Source organism: Acomys russatus, chromosome 1 (genome assembly GCF_903995435.1).
Source record: "Acomys russatus chromosome 1, mAcoRus1.1, whole genome shotgun sequence".
Taxonomy (NCBI): domain Eukaryota; kingdom Metazoa; phylum Chordata; class Mammalia; order Rodentia; family Muridae; genus Acomys; species Acomys russatus.
In genome coordinates, this window is record NC_067137.1 from 13679100 (window position 1) to 13699456 (window position 20357).

Genomic DNA, 20357 nt, shown 5'->3' on the forward strand with positions numbered 1-20357 from the left:
ACACACACACACACACTTAATTTCCATTACTCTAGAGAACCCTGACCAATACATTGCTTCTATAACCTGGAAGGAGGGACCTTGCAAATCTTATAACTTTCAGAACTTCCTGACTTTTAGGAGCTTCTGTCCTCTCTCTAGGAGGAAACAGCTCCCCACAATGGGAACAGTAATGATTTATTTACACAGAGGGTCCTCAAAGAACGTGATCAAAGTAGATTGTCAGGAGCTCTGAGCAGATGCTCCAGACTCCTCGCTTTGGTTGCTTAGGGCTGTGGTCATCTGAAGCACTTACTATGCACCCTTTCCTGGGGCTCCAGCAGCACTGGGGGACCCTGGGCCAGAAGAAAAAGAACATGATTGATATCAGCTCTAGGTCCTACCCTGCAGAAGTCATCTTCTTGTCCCTTTGTGTCACAGCTGAGAAGACAGGCTGGAAGCATAGCTCATCAAGTAAGTGTGTTCGCTGTGCACTCATGAGCATCTGAGCTCAGATACCTAGCACCCACACAGAAAGATTGAGCATGGTAGTGCACAGCTCTCACCCCAGGTGTAGGGGGAGTGGTAGAGGACAGATGAGGCTTCCTGGCAGCCAGCCTAGCTGAAAAAAGGCGAGCTCCAGTTTCAGTGAAAACATTGACTTAAGAGGAAACATGAAGTTATCCAAATCCTCCTAGAGCGCCCACATAGGCAGACATGGAGCATGCATGAACGAAAACACACACATACACAAACACAAACACACACACACACACACACAGAATGAACAAACAAGAGTCTCCTGAAGGTGAAAATTTGGTTTTATTTCAACTGATTGTAGCAGGTATTAACAAACTATTTTTTTTTTTTTCAAAATCAGTAATCACAGAGGAAAAGAGGAGCCTTCAGCCATTTTGGCTCAACATAGCATCTAGTTCTAGCGCAAAGTACAATGCTGCAGGCACTGTTTGTGTGAGCTGCTCTCATTCAGCTCCTGCCCTCTACACCTATGCACCTTCCTACACCTTAGCCGAGCTCCTAGTGAGCCTCAAAGGCAGGAAAACCTAAATTATTCTAACATTTAGATTTTACCATTTAAACCACACCATTTCTAAGACTAAAAAGATAGTTCAACTCACTCTAATCATTCTAAAGTGATTTTTTTTTTTAATTTTAAAATTTATTTTCAATTGTGAGTAGGTGGGTGTGTGTATGTGCACATGAGTGTGGGTACTCATGGAGACCACAAGAGGGCACTTGATCCCCTAGAGCTAGAATTATAGGCAGTTGTGAACCTGACATGGGTGCTGGTCTTATGCAAGAGCAGTGTGTGCCATCTCTGTGGCTCCTACAGTAAGTCTAAGAAGAAAGGTCTGACGGAGCAGGGTCTAAAATCCTACTTGTCCTTCAGTGACCCTAGGAATGTTTAGGCAAACTGAAATAGAAGCACAGAGGAGGACCTGAATTCTCATAGCCTGAACCCAAGCCCTGTTGGTTTAGTATAACCTAAAACTGTTATACTAACTTCTGGAGGAGGGTGTCTGAGGTAAAAGAAGAGACAAGAAAAACAAGGGAGTTCCATCAAAGAAAGGAAGGCTTAAGGAAACAGACAGGATGGAGAGACGGAGCCTGTAACAGCAGGAGAGTCCCGAGGATCAGACCTTAGATGAGGGCATTAGTAGAAGAGCTAATTTGCCACCTGAACTGGACAGAGAGCAGAGCCGGTCATTAGACATGGCCTGAAGACAGCTGTTGGGAGGACATCAGTATTCAAGCTACTACAGCAGCCACCAGGCATAAGACGTGGGGCCACTTTAAAGCTTCCAAGCCCTCGCTGGATAGGAGGCCGGCTAGTGGGGACCAGCCTGGCTCTGAGCCAGGTCTCATCCTCAGTCTTCTTTAAGCAACAGAAAACTTGAACCAGGTGGTGTGGTCGTACTCCTTCCCGGGCACCAGCAGCACAGGAGGGAACTGGGGCTGTGGAAAGAAATCAGCAATTAGACCTTACCAGCCATCCTGGCTATACAAACAGCCACGTGGGGCTGCTTCTGTGCTAGTCTCCGGAGCAGTGTATGTGGACTGGTGCCAGTGTGAGGACAGCGCGTTGCTGACTTTCAGAGAAATTAAAAATCTACCACAGCACCAGGCCTTCTTTGTCAAAGCAAGACTTGCTATGGGAAGCATTGCCTTGACTCCGGAGTAAACCACAAGCTTGTCCCCATGGATGACACGGTGAGGAGCACTGCTCTAAGTAGCAACTAGAGAGGAAAGGAGAAAACAAACAGGGAGGAAGGATTTGGAGGGCCTCTTCAAAGAGTGGATGTAAGCCAGGTGGTGGTGGTGCACACCTCTAATCCCAGTACTTGGGGAGGCAGAGGCAGGTGGATCTCTGTGAGTTCGAGGCCAGCCTGGTCTACAGAGTTCCAGGACAACCAGGGCCACCCAGAGAAACCCTGTGTCAAAAACCAGACAAACAAACAGAATGGATGTGGGCTGGCAAGACCGTTCAGGAGGTAAAGGTGGTCGAGGGCAAGGCTGATAACCGGAGTTTATCACTGGAACCCGCATGAAGGCGAACCAAGCCCTGCAAGTTGTCCTCTAACCACCATGGCATGTCGCTACACACCTCCCACTCCCCAAGAACGTGCAGAAAACAAGAAGTGAGAAGAGAAACACTGAAGAAAGATGGTGATGGTACAAAGTTTGCAAACCCCGCTGCCCCTTTTTTCTTGAGACAGGGTTTCTCTGTGTGGCCTTGGCTGTCCTGGACTGGCTTTGTAGACCAAGCTGGCCTCGAACACACAGAGATCCACCTGCCTGTGCCTTCCTGCCTGCTGGGATTTACAGGGGTGCACCACTGCGCCCAACAAACTTCGCGCTTTTACCGGTTCCTTAGCTGTGGGTTTTCTGTGGCTGTCCTCATTGAAAAGCAAGAACATGAGCTTTAATTACACAGCCTGACTTGAGTGCTGTGACCTGCCATGCTGAGCGATTGTGGGTCAACGCCACTCTGACAAGCCAACTTGTAGCCTTACCTGATTGACAGCATCAGGCCAGTTCTGGGTCTCCAGGCAGAAACCGGAGTGCTTGGGATAGACGGCTCCACTCTTGCCTTTCAGAGTGCCATCCAGGAAGTTGCCTGTGTAAAACTGGATGCCAGGTTGGGTGGTGTATACTTCCAGGGTCCGTCCACTTCCGGCATGATGCACCCTGTGGGATAAGACAAGCAACATTTGAACGTGGAAGAAAGAGGCCAGGAAACTGACTGGAAGCAGAACTGGCCACAGAAGCCGGGCAAGAAAGATGCAGGAGATAAAAACTGGATGAAGATTCTAGAAGCTTTACAGGGGAGCCATGAGCTGTTGACCTTCAGAAACAGAAACAACTCCTCACGAGTCTTGGCCTCTCTGGGCAACGGTACCACAGGCTGACCTCAGCCAGTTACGGGTGTGGAGGAGCAGGCAGGCAGGCTGGAGAGAGGCAGTTCTAGGATGCTGAGATGCTTCTGTAGAGATGTTGGAGATGAAGCACATGGCCACTGCCACTTCCACTGAGACATGCCTCCCAAGGGTGTGGCCCAGGTTGCACTGGAACTCAGACCTCTTCCTGCCTCTCCCTCTGGAGTGCGGGGATTAAAGGCATGCAAACTACTGTCCTACTGTCCAGTTTGTTTATGTATATGTTCTTTTTTATTTTTATTTTTTGGTTTTTCGAGACAGGGTTTCTCTGTGTAGCCTTGGATGTCCTGGACTCACTTTGTAGACCAGGCTGGCCTCGAACTCACAGTGATCCACAAGCCTCTACCTCCAAAGTACTGGGATAAAAGGCGTGCACCACCACACTTGGCTGTTTATATTTTTAAGCATGTGCGTGTGTGTGGAAATATGCACATGAATACAGGTGCTCTTGAAGGCAAGCAAAGGACATCAGACCTGCTGGATCTGGAGCTACAAGTGGTTCGAAGCAGCCTAACTCTTCTTCTGAGAAAAGTGTGGTATGTTCAACCAGGTGTGGTGGTGCACAGCCTTAGTCCCAGCACTCCGGGGGGCCCAGGCAGGAGGGTGTCTAAGTTCAAGGTCAGCCTTGTCTACAGGACAGCTGGGGCTACACAGAGAAGCCTTGTCTTGGTATAAAGAAAAGGTATGTGTGAGTTGGGTAGCTCTGGGTTCTGATTCTCTGAGCCGCATCTCCAGCCCCAGACACTTCCCCGACCACCACCACAGTGTTGGGGTGCTCTGTTGGTTTGACAGTAAGCAGCCAGGTCTTATGAAAAACAGAGGAGAGATGTTTTTCTGACTAAACCTTCTTTCCCAAGGTCTTCAGCTGGCCTCAGGTCTCCCCAGAACAGTCCTGCTGTGGGGTTCCTGGAGTCACTATGTTGTTTGTTTTCAAACCAGGCCTCTGTAGAAGTGGTACTCCTACCTGGTTCTGTATTTCTTTTGTTTGGTATTTTCGAGACAGGGTTTCTCTGTGCAGCCCTGGCCCTAGTTGTCCTGGAATTAGCTCTGTAGACCAGGGGGGCCTCGAACTCAGGATTTGCCTGCCTCTGCCTCCCAAGTGGTGGGATTAAAGGTGTGCACCACCACACCTGGTTGAACATACTGGCCTAGGTCTGTACTTCCTGTCAAAAGGATATAAAGAAAGGCCTGGATCACAGGAAATCATTCAAACAAAGCATGTTGTTGGGCTGGTGAGATGGCTCTGCCAGTACATGTGCCTCTCCTCCTTCCTCCACAAAACTGCACTAATAATAATATAATTTAAAAAAAATTAAAATGCAAAGCCAGGCATAGTGGAGCACGCCTGTAATCCCAGCACTCAGGAGGCAGAGCCAGGCAGATCTCTGTGAGTTCAAGGCCAGCCTAGTCTACAAAGTGAGTCCAGGACAGCCAAGGCTACACAGAGAAACCCTGACTTGAAAACTATAAATAAATAAATAAATAAATTTTAAAAATGCAAAATGTGTTGTCAACCAAGAGGTTGGAGAAAACATTTGGAAAGAGGGGGCCCAGGATTTGAATCAACGGGAAGAAGAGAGGAAGGCCTCCTTAGGTAGGGGTGGTGAGGAGAGGAATATGACAATGGGTATGCACACAGTAGGTATGCACACAGGAAGGGGTTATCCTGAGCCGATGGAACCCAAAGGCCCCTGTTCCTAGAGCTCCAGGGATGAGGTTCGGAAAGTATTTGTCTCTATCAAGGTATGAGTCACGTCTCCCCCTAGACGCCCGGCTCCACAGCCATGAGCTGACCAGTTGTTCATGCCAAGCACGGTATTAGGCAGTAGGGGAAAGATCAGGACTTCCACACACAGAATGACTGGATTTGAGTGAGAAGAGGGTATGTATTCCATTGTCAAACTGGGGGTGGGAGCTGTGAGAACTGCAAGAGAAACGCAGCCTCCAGCCCGTCCCTGCAGATAGGAATGTACCAAGGGCTCTGGAGTTAAGTTAACCAGAACAGGAGAATTAGGGCCTCTGACAGAAAAGGGGCTTACAGGACAGCCAGAGATGCAAGGCCAGAGAAGATGCTGGGTAAGGGGACTGGAGGAGCAGGTTGGAGAGGAAGGATTCTACAGAATTCACTTATGGCAGGGGACTTTACAAAGATACAGGGTGTGGTATTTGACCCCTGTTCCTATTAGGTGCTATTGAAACTGTTATAGAAAATGCTCCTTGCTGGCAGTGGGCACACGCCTTTAATGCCAGCACTCGGGAGGCAGAGGCAGGTGGATCACTGTGAGTTCCAGGCTAGCCTGGTCTACAAAGTGAGTCCAGGACAGCTAAGGCTACACAGAGAAACCCTGTCTTCAAAAACCAAAAACCAAAAACCAAAAAAAAAAAAAAAAAAAAGCTCCTCAAATAAGAATTGCTATTTCTTCTCCCTTCCAGAGAGGCAATAAGGACAAAGTTCCAACCTTGCACAAAAAGTCTTTTCTTTTGACTCCTTCAGACAGAAATTGTGGTCAAAACCATGGATGTGAAACTCCTGCAGGTGTTTCCCAAGCTCCACTGGCTTTCTCAGGTCGAATGCAGTTCCTTCTACTGGAGCAATAACTCCTGGGAAGAGAATGGAGAAACAAAAGTGCTTATTACCAAGACCAACACTGTACACATTCTGTCCTCAAGACCCACTTGCTCTACTCTCTCAGCCTTCCTTTCCCTCTGGGGAGGAGATGGGAGCCTGGGTCCCACGGAGGAGAGTGAGTTGCTGGGTTCCCTGGATCAGAATAAGCAACTGACTGCCAAATGCAGTATCTAAAACAATATGAAATGGGCAAAGGGCTGGGGTGCGGCTCTGTTGCTGGAGTGCCTCCATAGCACACACATAAAGCTACATGTGGTGGTCCACATCTATAATCCCAGCACACAGGAGGTGGAGGCGGGAGGATCAGAAGTTTATGCATTCTAGTTGTGGAATCATAAACCTATAATCCTGGCACTCAGGAGGCAGAGACAAGCAGGTCTCATTCAATTCAAGGCTAGATTGGTCTACCTGATGAGTTGCAGGGCTATGCAGAGAGACCCTGTTCTAACCAAACAAAACAAAAAACAAACACAAACAAAAAAACCCCAAGAATCAAAATCAAAAAATTGGCTCTAAAACAAAACCAACCAAAAAATAAAAGTACTTGGGCCTAAAGGTAGAGGCAGGTTCTGTGAGTTGGAGGCTAGCATGGTCTACAAAGTGAGTCTAGGACAGTCAAGACTACCCAGAGAAACCCTGTCTCAAAAACAAAAACAAAACAAAATAATAATAATAATAAAATCAAAAAGTAAAATAAAAGTATTCAAACAAAAAAAACTTCATGCTGTGGAGATGGTTCAGAGTGTAAAGCATTTGCCTTGCAAGTATGAGGACCTGAGTTCAAGTCTTCAGAACCCACGTAAAAACTGAACTCAGTAGCATTCTATGTTGGCTAACTGCCACCATGCCCGGCTTTTTTCTGTACATAGTGGGGATTGAACTCAGGCCCCTGTGCCTGCAAGGCAAGCACTTTACAAACCCTGAGCTATTTTCCCTGCCTTCCTACTCCTTTTTGGGCGAGCTGCCCCTATCTCCCCTTTTCAAAATTCTTTAAGTCTTAGGTTTCCATCTGTTTGAGTAGAAGGTAAAGTAAAAGGCACCTTGTTTCCAGGAGGTGGCGCTAGAAACACGAGAGCAGCAAAACCATCCGCGGAGTCTGTGCTAGTCAATCCTAGGCACCATGACTCATTCTGGGAGATTTAGTAGTTAATTTTGGAGCACAAAGGCCAAATTCTAGATGGTAGAGAGCCCACTGGTACTTTTTTTTTTTTTTTTTTTTTTTAATTTAAAAATGTAGACCTTAATAAGTATAGTCAAATCAGCTGCTGGAGAAGTTGACCAAGATACATGTGGCCATCTTAAAGTTTCTATGTTTCATTCTTTTTGCAAAATATGTATCAAGATTGTTTACAATTATTCAACTGTAATTTTGGTTTTGGAGTTCCCTTATTGTAAATATATGTGCATACACAAACAAATATATAATATGTATGTATGTAGGTATGTTTTGTTTTTTGCGACACAGTCTATTCTGTAGCTCTGACCGTACTGTAATTCACTATGAAGACAACATCTTGTTATCCATCATGACCAGGAGCAGGAGCAGGAGCAGGGGTGGGGTGGGGGGCTGGCTCCCACCTGCTGGAGGAGCCAAGGCTGCTCCCACCTGAGTGCTTTTATCATGTAACGAGTGTGTGCCCAAATACCTCCTAGACATGTCGCAAAGGTCTATGCATTCTGATTATTAGTGTGCATGTGTGGCTACGTGTACATGGGTGTTCATGCCACTGAAGGAGGGAGAGAACTTCCTTCCACTTGACATACACCCTGGGGATTCAAACTCTGGGACTAGACCTCACAGTCCCTGTGATGGCCCTAACTTTGGACTTCTGTTTCTCACCAAGCCTTGTTTCCACATCAACCTTTTATTTTCGTTTTGTTTTGTCTTTTTGGTTTTTCGAGACAGGGTTTCTCTGTGTAGCCTTGGCTGTCCTGGAATTCCCTTTGCAGACCAGGCTGGCCTCGGACTCACAGAGATCCACCTGCCTCTGCCTCCCAAGGGCTGGGATTAAAGGCGTGTGCTACCATGGCCCAGCTCACATCGACTTTTTATTTTATATGTATTTATTAATTAATTAATTCATATTACATCTCAATTGTTAGCGTATCCCTTCATCCTTTCATTCCTCCCTCCCTCCCACTTTCACCCTATTCCCCTCCCCTATGATTGTGACTGAAGGGGACTTCTTCCCCCTATATATGCTCATAGGGTATCAAGTCTCTTCTTGGTAGCCTGCCATCCTTCCCCTGAGTGCCACCAGGCCTCCCCATCAAGGGGACATGGTCAAATATGGGGCACCAGAGTTCATGTGAAAGTTAGTGCCCACTCTTCACTCAACTGTAGAGAATGACCTGTCCCTTGGCTAGATCTGGGTAGAGGTACATCGACTTTTTAAAAGGGCAGGCCTGTTTTGCCCATATTGAGCAAGTCTGCCTGTAAGGAAGCTGCTGTCTCCTGGCCTACACTCTAAGTTCCAGGCCAGCCAGAGCTGCATGACGGAGAGACCCTGTCTCAGGTATTTACATTTATAAAAAAGCAATAACAAGAACAAAAGTCAGAGAACTCTCTAAACTGTCTAGTAGCATGGTTCCTCCCGTGGAGGACTCTTCCACAGTCAGACTAATCCCTTTCCTACTGTGCTATCACCAGACACAGAACAGACTGTATCAAACATCCACCGCACTACTGTCGAAATATTGGACTATAGCAAGTTTTCTGCCTCTTGTGAAGGTGGGTTCTGAAGCACAGGAGCAGGGTCCTGCTCTCCATAGTGGCTGGCATGAACTGGAACCTTTGCTTGACAGGAAAGCAGGAGAACAGCAGCCGCTACGAAGGTGGCAGCATCTGTGACAAAGTCAGAATGCAAAGCCCGGAAGGCCCATGTGAGTGGCCTCATGCAGACCCCTCACTTTGCAGAGACACTGAGCCAGGTGCAAAAGGGACTTGCCTGAAGTGACACATCTCCAGGCCACAAAGCCTTCCGGTGTCCACGGCAGCCCTTTCTGACTTACTATGATGTGTCGGCCGTGGCGACCCCCTCAGCCCCTAAGTCTTCTTGGTCTTTCAAAGACTCTGCAAAATGAACAAGCTCCTTTAACTTCGGTTAATCTGCATATGTGAGTTTCTGCTTTGTGCTAAGAATAGAAAAGAGACATCAATCAGGCTTTGAGCAAAGCTGAGTGTACAGAAAATGAAAATGAAGTGGAAAATGTGCCCACAGAGAGGATGTCACATCATGGTTCTAGTTTGAAAGCCACCAGATCCACCCATCCCTGTCTGTCTGTCTGTCTGTCTGTTGCTTCCTCTGGCTGCCCACCATCTATCTTGTGTGCTTTCGGAAGAGGATGCCTATCCTGATATGGCTGGAGGCATGTTAAGCTGTGGGAAGCAAAACCTAAAGCCTGGCAGTTGGTGACCTCTGACCCAAAGACATGTCGGTACAGCTCAAGGGCACAGGAATGACCTGACTGATCCTGCTTCCCCGTTGCAGCAAAACCTGAGGGCACACAAGAGTAAGAATTCCACGTTTTCGGTTCCTATGGCTACAGGGTGAGGCCTAAAACTTCAGGATAGCAACTGTGATGATTGGGCTGGGTCTACCAGCTTAGGACCGGCTTGCAACAGTACAAGAGGAGGGAGAGAGATGAGAAAGTTGACAATGTGTGCAAAGTGGTGCTTTTCAGTGATGAGCTCCGACCTCAGCTGGGATGGATAGGGGTGGAAGTGAGGTCATGAGTGGGTGGGCGAGAGCGGAAGGAAAGGGTAGACGGATGAAAGGGCTGCAGGTCCTGTGGTGAAGGATGATAGGATCTCAAAGATGACCCCCTGAAGAGTGGCCACAGAGGGCTGACCCCCTGAAGAGTGGCCACAGAGAGCTGACCTCCTGAAGAGTGGCCACAGAGGGCTGACCCCCTGAAGAGTGGCCACAGAGGGCTGACCTCCTGAAGAGTGGCCACAGAGGGCTGACCTCCTGAAGAATGGCCACAGAGGGCTGACCTCCTGAAGAGTGGCCACAGAGGGCTGACCCCCTGAAGAGTGGCCACAGAGGGCTGACCCCCCTGAAGAGTGGCCACAGAGGGCTGACCCCCTGAAGAGTGGCCACAGAGGGCTGACATCCTGCAGAGTGGCCACAGAGGGCTGACATCCTGAAGAGTGGCCATAGAGGGCTGACCCCCCTGAAGAGTGGCCACAGAGGGCTGACATCCTGAAGAGTGGCCACAGAGGGCTGACATCCTGAAGAGTGGCCACAGAGGGCTGACCCCCTGAAGAGTGGCCACAGAGGGCTGACCTCCTGCAGAGTGGCCACAGAGGGCTGACCTCCTGCAGAGTGGCCACAGAGGGCTGACCTCCTGAAGAGTGGCCACAGAGGGCTGACCCCCTGAAGAGTGGCCACAGAGGGCTGACATCCTGCAGAGTGGCCACAGAGGGCTGACATCCTGAAGAGTGGCCACAGAGGGCTGACCCCCCTGAAGAGTGGCCACAGAGGGCTGACATCCTGAAGAGTGGCCACAGAGGGCTGACCTCCTGAAGAGTGGCCACAGAGGGCTGACCTCCTGAAGAGTGGCCACAGAGGGCTGACATCCTGAAGAGTGGCCACAGAGGGCTGACCCCCTGAAGAGTAGCCACAGAGGGCTGACCCCCTGAAGAGTGGCCACAGAGGGCTGACCCCCTGAAGAGTGGCCACAGAGGGCTGACCCCCTGAAGAGTGGCCACAGAGGGCTGACCCCCCTGAAGAGTGGCCACAGAGGGCTGACATCCTGAAGAGTGGCCACAGAGGGCTGACCCCCTGAAGAGTGGCCACAGAGGGCTGACCTCCTGCAGAGTGGCCACAGAGGGCTGTGAGGTGAGGACCCGTGGAGGACAAGGCTATCTGAAGATCGCGTGATTTAAGGGGCTAGCAGATCAAGATCCACAAGTATGAATAAGGAAAAGGCCAGGAATTGTGACAGTGATGGTGCTGGAGTGACAGTGGCCCAGAAGTGAGGGGAATTGGCTGGAGAAAGGGTGTGTGAACGGACAGAGTCGACTGAGAGTTAGTTTCATGAGCATGTGCGCTGGCCATAACAGCTGTGCCAGTTTTGCAAGAAGTGGATGTGATCATCAAAGACAGAACTTCCTGACAATGCTAGACATCCATTACCAGGAGTTAGCCTCCTTCCTCCTGGCTGCCTCCTTGACAGTGATGATTACTTACTCTCTGAAAGTGAAGAGAGCACTCAGCTCTTTTGCAACCCACCTGCCTTGATTTCCCTTATGTCACTGAGGGTCTCACGCTCACATTTTATCACGGAGTGTGGCCTTTCTTCATGTCTGTGGCAGACGGCACCCTAGTCTACATCCCATCCCTCATGTGCCCTTTCCCACATACTTGTTGGGCCTTGCTGGGAAGGTCAAAGGCTGGCATTATCCTCAACTGGGTTCCCTCATTTCCCTTTGATCTGGGGAAACTCCAGATCCTATAAGAAGTGTCACATACCCCTGAGGCAGATTACAGGCCTGAGCCTTTCCTGATAAGAAAAGGGTTCAGTGTGCACCTAGGGATTCCTAGAAACACCTACCCTATGCTAATGAGATGTCTTGGGAGTTCTTCCCCTACCCAAGGAAAATTATGTTTTTTGTTTGTTTTGTTTTTGTTTCTTTGTTTGTTTTTTTGTTTTTGTTTTTTTGTTTTTTTTTTGAGGCAAGGTTTCACTGTGTAGCCTTGCCTGCCTTGAACTTGCTTTGTAGACAAAGCTGGCCTCGAACTCACAGCGATCTGCCTGCCTCTGCCTCCCGAGTGCTGGGATTAAAGGTGTGAGCTACCATGCCCAGCCCATGGACAGTTATGTATTGCATTCCTCTTCTTACGATAGGATGGTACTGCTGCATGTAAATGAAGTCTCCCTGACACCCCTAGCCCCAGAGACCCAAACACATTCACCCTCCAAACCTCCCCCACCCCCCAATTGCCTTGTTTCACACGAAATAAACAGGCTGCCATTATTTTTCACCACGACAGTCTGAGACTCGTCATTTATCCTGGGGAAGGAAGGGCTCTCCTGCTCCCTGAAGAATTCGCTGCTGGGTCCCCAGGCTTGACTGCCGAGGCAGCTGCTGAAGCCCTCTCATGACTGATGAAGCAGCAGTGGCCAGGCCTGCCTTCTAGCCATCTGTTGCCGTTGGCTCAGCAGCTAGGCCGATGGGCTATAACACTGCAGTATCATCACCAGCTTTGGGACGCCCGGTTTGGTACCAGCAATCTCATTTTTTTTTAAAAAGCTAATTGTAACACAGTGGGAAATGCTTTTCCACACCCCTGTGAGATCCAGGAGCCTTGCACACAGGCCTCCTCAGAGCACTCTAGCCACTCCTGAAAGAAGCAGAAACTTTGATTCTAAAAGTTCCTCTGTTCCTGCTCCGGAAGCCAAGAGCACCTGGGCCAGCCTGCCAGAGGACTGGACCTCTGCCGTACGCTGCACCCCTGACAGCAGCAGAGAACGCAGAACGACAATACTAACACTCCCTGACTGACAGCTGGCATCTTTCTCTCCCTCTTGAACTTATGTGCACCATAATAATTGCCTGAATCACGCTGGGGTGTGATTCCTGAGACGAGGTTATGAAATATAAAGCAGCCTCTGCCTGGACTGCTCTCTTAAGACATGTGCTCTTGAGAGGCAGCCATGATATCAATTAGGAAGCCCACATCACAAGGAGGAGTGTGCAGGCGGGGTGGGGGGTAGGGGAGTGGGAGTGGGGTGGGGGGGAAGGGGGAGAGATAGCCTCAGCTGAGCTCCCAACCAAAAGCCAATGCCAACAGGCAAAAGAAGTCTATAGATGTTTACGTGCCAGCTCTGATGTTTGCTGGAGGCCCTAGAGGATGACTCGCCCTGACTAAAAGAAACAACGTGACAATAAATGACTATGTTGGTTTGTTATGTTAGCGGTTGCTCCAGGGTGTTGTCGCCTATCAGCACTGACTGACAAGTCCGTACAGAGGCTTCTCTCTCTCTCCCTCTCTCTTCCCCCTCCTCTCTCTTTCTCCCACCCACCCACCTCCCTGCCTTTGCACATGTTTTTTTTTTTTAAACATTTTATTTTATTTAAATTTATGTGCATTTGTGTGAGGGTGTCAGATCTTAGGGTTACAGACAGTTGTAAGCTGCCATGTAGGTGCTGGGAACTGAACTCAGGTCCTTTGGAAGTGCAAGCAGTGCTCTTAACCACTGAGCTATCATCTCTCCAGGCCCTGCACATGGTTTTTAAGGGCCTTCAAGAGAGCCTACATCAAGAGCATGGATTCTTGAAATTATTTTTGCACCAGGGAAAACCAAAAATAGGGACCAGGGTGATCACTTAGTAAATGGAGTGCTCCAGGACCTGAGTGAATCTCCAGAACTTATATAAAAAATAAAATTTAAAATGTCAGGCAAGATGACAGGTAATTCCAGCTCCAGGAAGATGCAGACTGGCAGCTCCTTGGGGCTCACTGGCCAGCAAGCCAAGCCAGCTTGGTAAGTTCCAGGCCAGTGAGAGATCTCAAAAGGCAAATGGATGGTACAAAGGAAGAGCAGCGAGGTTACCTCTGACTTCACATGCATGTGCACACACACGAACAGGAAGTTTTGTCTTGTTTGTTTCTTGTATCATCCTTGTCAATGGTTAAACTGACCTCAGGAAGCCCAAAACCATGTGGCAGAGACAGACTCACAATATAAGCCGTTACAAGGCTGTGAAAATGCCATCATTGTGGGATGTGGGCCAACAAAGGTTTCTCAGAGGTGTTACAGAAACCTGATCATAAAAGATGAGTCAGGATTGGCTGATTCGATGAGGGACAAGAGATGACAACACAGGAATAGACTTCTGCTTCTGACGAACTTATGTTTGGGACACAAGCTAGACACATCTATATAACATTACACAGATCCTAAGTGAGCTCTCACAATTGGAGGATAGGTAAAAGGCATAAGAAACAGGGTAGAGGGCCAGGCATGGTGGCGCACGCCTTTAATCCCAGCACTTGGGAGGCAGAGGCATGTGGATCTTAATAAATATACTTAATAAATAATTATTTCATTTTTAGTTTTTTTTTTTTTTTTTTTTTTTTGAGACAGGGTTTCTCTGTGTAGCCTTGGCTGTCCTGGGCTCACTTTGTAGACCAGGTTGGCCTCGAATTCACAGCGATCTGCTTGCCTCTGTCTCCCAAGTGCTGGGATTAAAGGTGTGTGCCACCACGCCCAAACCCAGACAGTATGGTACATGCCTGTGATCCCAGCATTCAGGGAAGCAAAGGCAAGCGGATCTCTGTGAGTCCAAGGCCAGCCTGGCCTTCAAAGCAAGTCCAGGACAGCCAAGGCTACACAGAGAAGCTCTGTTTCAAACAATCAAAAACCAAACCAAACCAAACCAACCAACCAACCAACCAACGGGAACCTGTTGAGGACTACAGATGTACCAGATTGCTGGGGTACTTTCCTAGCATATGCAAGGCCCTGGGTTCAATCCCCGGCACTATGCACAGGCACAGAAAGCTCAAAAACTACTGTGTCATCTGAACAATCTTTGGCTTGGGACAATCAGTTGGTAGAGTGCTGGCCTAGGATACAGGAAACCCTGGGTTATATCACCAGCGCTGCATAACCTGGACACTGCCTGCCTATAATCCCAGCAGCACTCGGGCAATGGAAGCCAGAGAGCCAGAAACTCAAGGTTATTCTTTGACTACATAGTTTCAGACCAGGCTGGAAGACATGAGATTCCGTGTGTGTGTGTGTGTGTGTGTGTGTGTGTGTGTGTGTGTATACACATGATTATGGGGCTAGGGATTAAACCTGGAGCCTTAGGCAAACATTTACCTACATACCAGGCTTTTATTTTGCTTTTTACTTTAAGGTAGGGTTGCCTGAGCCGACCTTGAGTTTGCAGCCTTCCTTCCCCAGCCTCTCAAAACTATCTTAGGTTTCAAATGAACTCACTCATGGGCCTTGGATAGGTTCTATGTCTTTGTAAGCTTCAATTTCCCCACGTATAAGGTGGAGCTAATACTGGCATCTACTCGGTACACAATTAGCCTGTTTTGATTGTTACACACTCGCATGCACATGCGTATTCGGTAAAATGAAAACACTGGAACAGGGGCAGTTTTATTTAATAGGATATTTCCATTATGTTTTTCAGCTTTTTGCTGTTAATTATTTAAGGATTTAGAAGAATGGGTTTAAAACTGTGTTGAGTCATGAATTCCCTTGAGAATAATGGAAGAGCTACAGACTCTCTTTCTCTCTTTCCAGTACACGTGACTAGGCACACACAGAAGCTCCACGGAGCTCGCTAAGCCCTGCCACACCTCCCTTGTTAAGGATCCCTGGCCTGTGGGCTGCAGAAGACAGGCTGCCTACACTGCTAAGCATCACAGAGCACGCTGCCCTCCCCCGCTTGGATGCCAAAATTCACAGGTGGAATGCTGCAGTTACATCACCATCAGGAGTATGCTGGCTAATTTGGAGGACGCCGACTTACAGCAATGCAACAGAGACTCCAGATATCAAATCAGGGCCGCCTTTTGCACTGTTCACAACCCCTCCACTTTCTATCAGCACATACAACAAACACCCCGAGGCAGAGATGCTTGACTCAGTGTAGGCAAACCAACAGCTTTCAGATACGGTAGGGAGATGAAGCACTGAGGAAAGCAGGGGTCGTTCCTAATGACAACCTCCAACATGGGGCTGCAGAGCCAAGTGGCCCCGCCCCCCCCCCCCCCCCCCCCGGATTTTGGTGGCATCGGAGGTCATAATCACCAATAACTGTTAACCCTACTTCCCTGGAGTATCCTGATCACTTGTTTGGCAACCAGACTCCATAGAACGAATGCTCTTGACTAAACCATCATTTTATTTTGTTTTGTTTTGGTCTTGGTTTTTCGAGACAGGGTTTCTCCGTGTAGCCTTGGCTGTCCTGGACTTGCTTTGTAGACCAGGCTGGCCTCGAACTCACAGAGATCCACCTGCCTCTGCCTCCCGAGTGCTGGGATTAAAGGCGTGCACCCCCACCGCCCGGCTAAACCATCATTTTAAAAACCAGTTTTTAAAAAAATTTATTCACTTTATTTTATAAATGCTTTCCTTGCAGGTATGCGTGTACCATATGTGTTATTGGAGCCAATGGAGGTAACAGAGGAGTCAGATCCCCTGGAACTGGAGTTACAGATGGTTGTAAGCCATCATGTGGGTACTAGAAACCACACCTGGGTCTTCTGTAAGAGCAACAGGAGCTTTCAATCACTGAGCTGTCTTAGCACCCACCCACCTTTAAAAAAGGTTGAGGTGGTGGAGGAGGTGAGGTAGGAGGGTCAGAAATTCAAGGTAATCCTTAGCTATGGAGGTGGTTTGATGTCAGGCTGGGCTAGAGATTATGTCTCAACAAAGAGAAAACCAGGCACACACCTTTAATCCCAGCACTCGGGAGGCAGAGGCAGGCCAGTCTGAGACCAGCCTTTTTTGGTTTTTGTTTGATTTGTTTTGTCTTTTCTTTTCTTTTTTTAAAAAAAGATTTATTTATTAATACACATACAGTTAGTTCTCTACTTGCAGCCAGAAGAGGGCACTAGACCACATTACAGATGGTTGTGAGCCACTATGTGGTTGCTGGGAATTGAACTCAGGACCTCTGGAAAAGCAGGCAGTGCTCTTAACCTCTGAGCCATCTCTCCAGCCTCTATTTTGTTTTTTCAAGACAGGGTTTCACTATGTGGCTCACACTGTCCTGGAACTTGCTCTGTAATCCAGGCTAGCCGGCCTTGGACTCAAGAGATTATATCTGCCACTGCCTCCTGAGTTGTGGGATTACAGTCTTGTGCCTTCACCACCCTGCAGAGGCCAGCCTTTAAGTAGCAGGTTCAAGGCCAGCTGGAGCTATACAGTGAGACTCTCTCAAAACATCAAATATGGATAAATCTTTTTTTAAAAAGCTGCTGCTACTGCTGGTGGTGGTATATACATTTAACCCCAGCACTAGGGAGGCAAAGGCAGGAGGATCTCTGAGTTCCAGGCCAGCCTGGTCTACAAAGTGAATCCAGGACAGCCAGGCCTACATAGAGAAACCTTGTCCCAAAAAACCAAAAACCAAAACAAAAAACAAACAAACAAACAAAAAAAGACAGAAAGGAAAAAAAGAAAAGAGAGAAAGGCCTTTCCCACATGTTGACCCAGGAGGACAAGAAGCAGAGCAGCGCCCTATCTCTGAGGCACCAGCTGCTAGGATCATGATGCAGGACAGACAAATAAACGAATCTTTCCAATTATGACACCCCAGGATCATTGGCCTGTGAGACAAAAGCATTGATGCTGCTTGCTAATTTGGGAGAATACTCTGTGATAGTTGGTTACCTTTTCTTCTTTCTTTTAAAATTTTAATTTTGAGACAGAGTCTCATACAGGCCAGGCTGGCCTTGAACTTGTGAAGCTAAGATGGCCACTGGCTGAATGCGTTTGCTGATGAATGAACCGAGGAACACAGACTAGATGACAGAGAGCCCAGAGCCCAGGAACGGTGTGCTGAGGGAGGAGAGAGTACAGGAAGCTAAGGGCCTGTGAGACCACAGAGGAGCTGGGGAGGGCAACGAAAGGGGAGAAATAGTGTCTAAATGAGAAAGCAGCCCGGGTTCCTGCGGGCTAGTTGGAGCTTTGTCTAAGGCCCTGGGGGATAGCTGCTTGGAGCGAGACCCGAGGACCACCAGCAGTGAGGCATGCCTCAAGAAACATGGACCCAGCACTCAACCGGAGATCACGGAGGAAAATCTGTATTTAATAAGCTCCCCAGTGATTGGTATGCACAGACCTGAGCTTAACTGGGCTGCTGCATAATCTTTGGGGGGGGGGGCGGGAAAAAGAGCGAGCAAGGAGGCTGAAGCCACAGGAAACACTCTGGAGTCTAGTCTGGTCTCCATGGGGACGGCCCAGCTGTGCTTGCAGCCCAGCTGCTCCAATTATGTCTGCCTCTTTAGCTAGTCGGGCTGGGACTAGTCAGGGAGATTTGCATAAGGAGGCCTACAGTAATGGGGCTCGAGGGCACAGGTATCGAGTCTGACACCTAATTAAGCCATCTCGTAAGTCATCTCCAGAATGGCGGTTATTATTTTAGGAAACAACATAAAGAGGAGGAAAATGAAAAGTAACACCCCGGGTGGGAATTTTTACTTCATTCCAGCAGCTGGCAAGTAAAGCACCTTGGGATTTTTCTGTAAAGGTAGCATTTTGATGAAATTTCACAGAGCACGAAATCTCAAAGCTCCTCTGCATTTTCCTCTGCTGTCTAGCTGTGCTTGTGGTGTCCTTCTGCTTCTGTGTGGGCAGGTGGGTTCCACCCGCAACCTCTTTCCATTCCACTGAGCGCTTTCTGGGTTTTGGCTCTGACTTGCAGTGGGGGAGGGTAGTGCTTCCAGACAGGACATAACATCCGCGGCAGGAAAAGCTAAGCTGAGTTGCAGGTCAGTTTCAGGTGAGAAGGTAGCTTTCATGGTTAACCCCACACAAGGCATTTTCATGACAGTGTTTTTCCATCCTAGATTTCCATCAGCTCTGAATATGGGGATTTGCCATTAAGTAAAATATTCACCCTGAGTTGCCCTCTGCTCAGCTGTGGCCTCCAGGCCTTCTGGCTCTGCCACAGGCATGAGGCTATTGATAGGTCTGATATCCCCAGAGACTGCCAGGTCCCTTGTCACTGTATTTTCTCAGTATGCATCCTTCCATCCTTCACAGTCTTTCACACTTATTAAAGACCCTTTGTCTACGGCCTGAGCTACCGGTTTTGTGACGTTCACTGGCCTGTCTTGCACTCTGACATCCTGCCCTTTCATTCGACAAAACCTCAATTGTGGGTCAATTTACCTTCTTTGTCTTGACTTCTGAAAGGAGAAAATTCAGAGGCCCCAGCCGAGGCAACACGAATCTGGGGTCTCAGTCTTCACCATAAAACCCCTCTAACTTGACTGGTACCCATGCGTCTTGGAGACACCCTCTTCCTGGCTCTTCCATGTCTCACATAGGCAGTTAAGGATAGACAGACCGCCCAGCCGCCTCGCTCCAGGCCTGGAGCAAAACACATGGACCAAAACAAACCAATCAAGAATCAGCCCCAGGATTCGCAGTCAACTCTTCACAGGCTCACACTCTCTGACTCTCTTCACTTTGTGATCCCTCCACGTACCTGAATTGGCCTCTACCCTGACCATGCTGTTAAGAGGGGTTAGCTGCGACACTTTCCCTCTGCTCTCTACCTGGCCATTTTCCCGGCATCCTTTGCACGGGTCTGTCTCAACTTACAATATCAGTAGTAGTTTCCTTGGGCCCCCTTGAGTTCGGTCTCATATTGCTGCTGTCCCCTCGGTCTGTTTCCTTTTGGAAACCCACAAGGTTTCTTCTACAAAGTTCATACGCTCATCGGTGTCTTGTCCCCCTTCTGTCGTACCACGTACCACCGTACTCATCTGTTCAACTGCTTGTCCCTTGCTCTACCCGGATGCCCTGCAGGGGCCTTCATCTCACATATCACTATGGCTAAATCCATTCCTTTCTTAGTTCTCTCTAAGCTTGCTCCCTGCGCTTTTAACTCCCTTCCTCCACCACCACTTAATCACTTTTTAATATCTTTATTTCTACTGCCCATGGGCCCCTCATTTTCTCACCCCCTCCCCTTGTTCCCCCCACCACCACCACCTCGGGCAGAGTTTCTCTGTGTAGCCCTGGCTATCCTGGAACTTGCTCTGTAGACCAGGCTAGCCTCAAACACATACAGATCTGCCTGCCTCTGTGTCCCTAGTGCTGGGGTTAAAGGTGTGTGCTACTTCTGCTCAGCCCAGTTTTTGTTTGTTTGTTTGTTTGTTTGTTTGTTTTGAGACAGGGTCCCTCACTGGCCTGGAACTTGCAGATTTGCCTAGGCTTACTGGCCAGAGACCTCTAGGGATCTTACTGTCTCTTCCTCCTCAGTGCTGGGATTACAGAGTGCTCTACTGACCCCTGGTTGTTTGTATATGGGCTCTAGGGATGGAACTCAGGCCTGCAAACACTGAGCTATTTTCTCCCCAGCCCCAGCCACTGACTTTACCTCCTAAACACTATACAAGGCCCTTCTTGCCTAATTTGGACATGAAGTATCTTCTCAACTGGTCTCTGTCTCCAGTCAAGCCCCACCCCTAGGCTTGGTGCAGTAGTATTTCTAAATTGACAACTGTGAGAAGTCAGTCTCCGGATTAAAACCCTCCAAAGACCTCCATCATTCAAAGATAAAGACTCAAATTCATAGCATG

The 20357-nt window shown here is 48.5% G+C and overlaps 1 protein-coding gene across 1 annotated transcript in view; it reads right to left on the minus strand.

The window, feature by feature from the left end:
* Positions 1–1631: 1631 nt before the first annotated feature.
* The window catches only part of Galm (galactose mutarotase), a 51592-nt gene continuing 32866 nt past the window's right edge, over positions 1632–20357 (minus strand). The window contains exons 5-7 of the mRNA XM_051165136.1: positions 5897–6038; positions 3015–3189; positions 1632–1956 (exon numbers count right to left, since the gene is read on the minus strand). Of these exons, the coding sequence (XP_051021093.1) occupies positions 1879–1956; positions 3015–3189; positions 5897–6038 (395 nt within the window). The 3' untranslated portion in view covers positions 1632–1878. The remainder of the gene's footprint in view (positions 1957–3014; positions 3190–5896; positions 6039–20357) is intronic.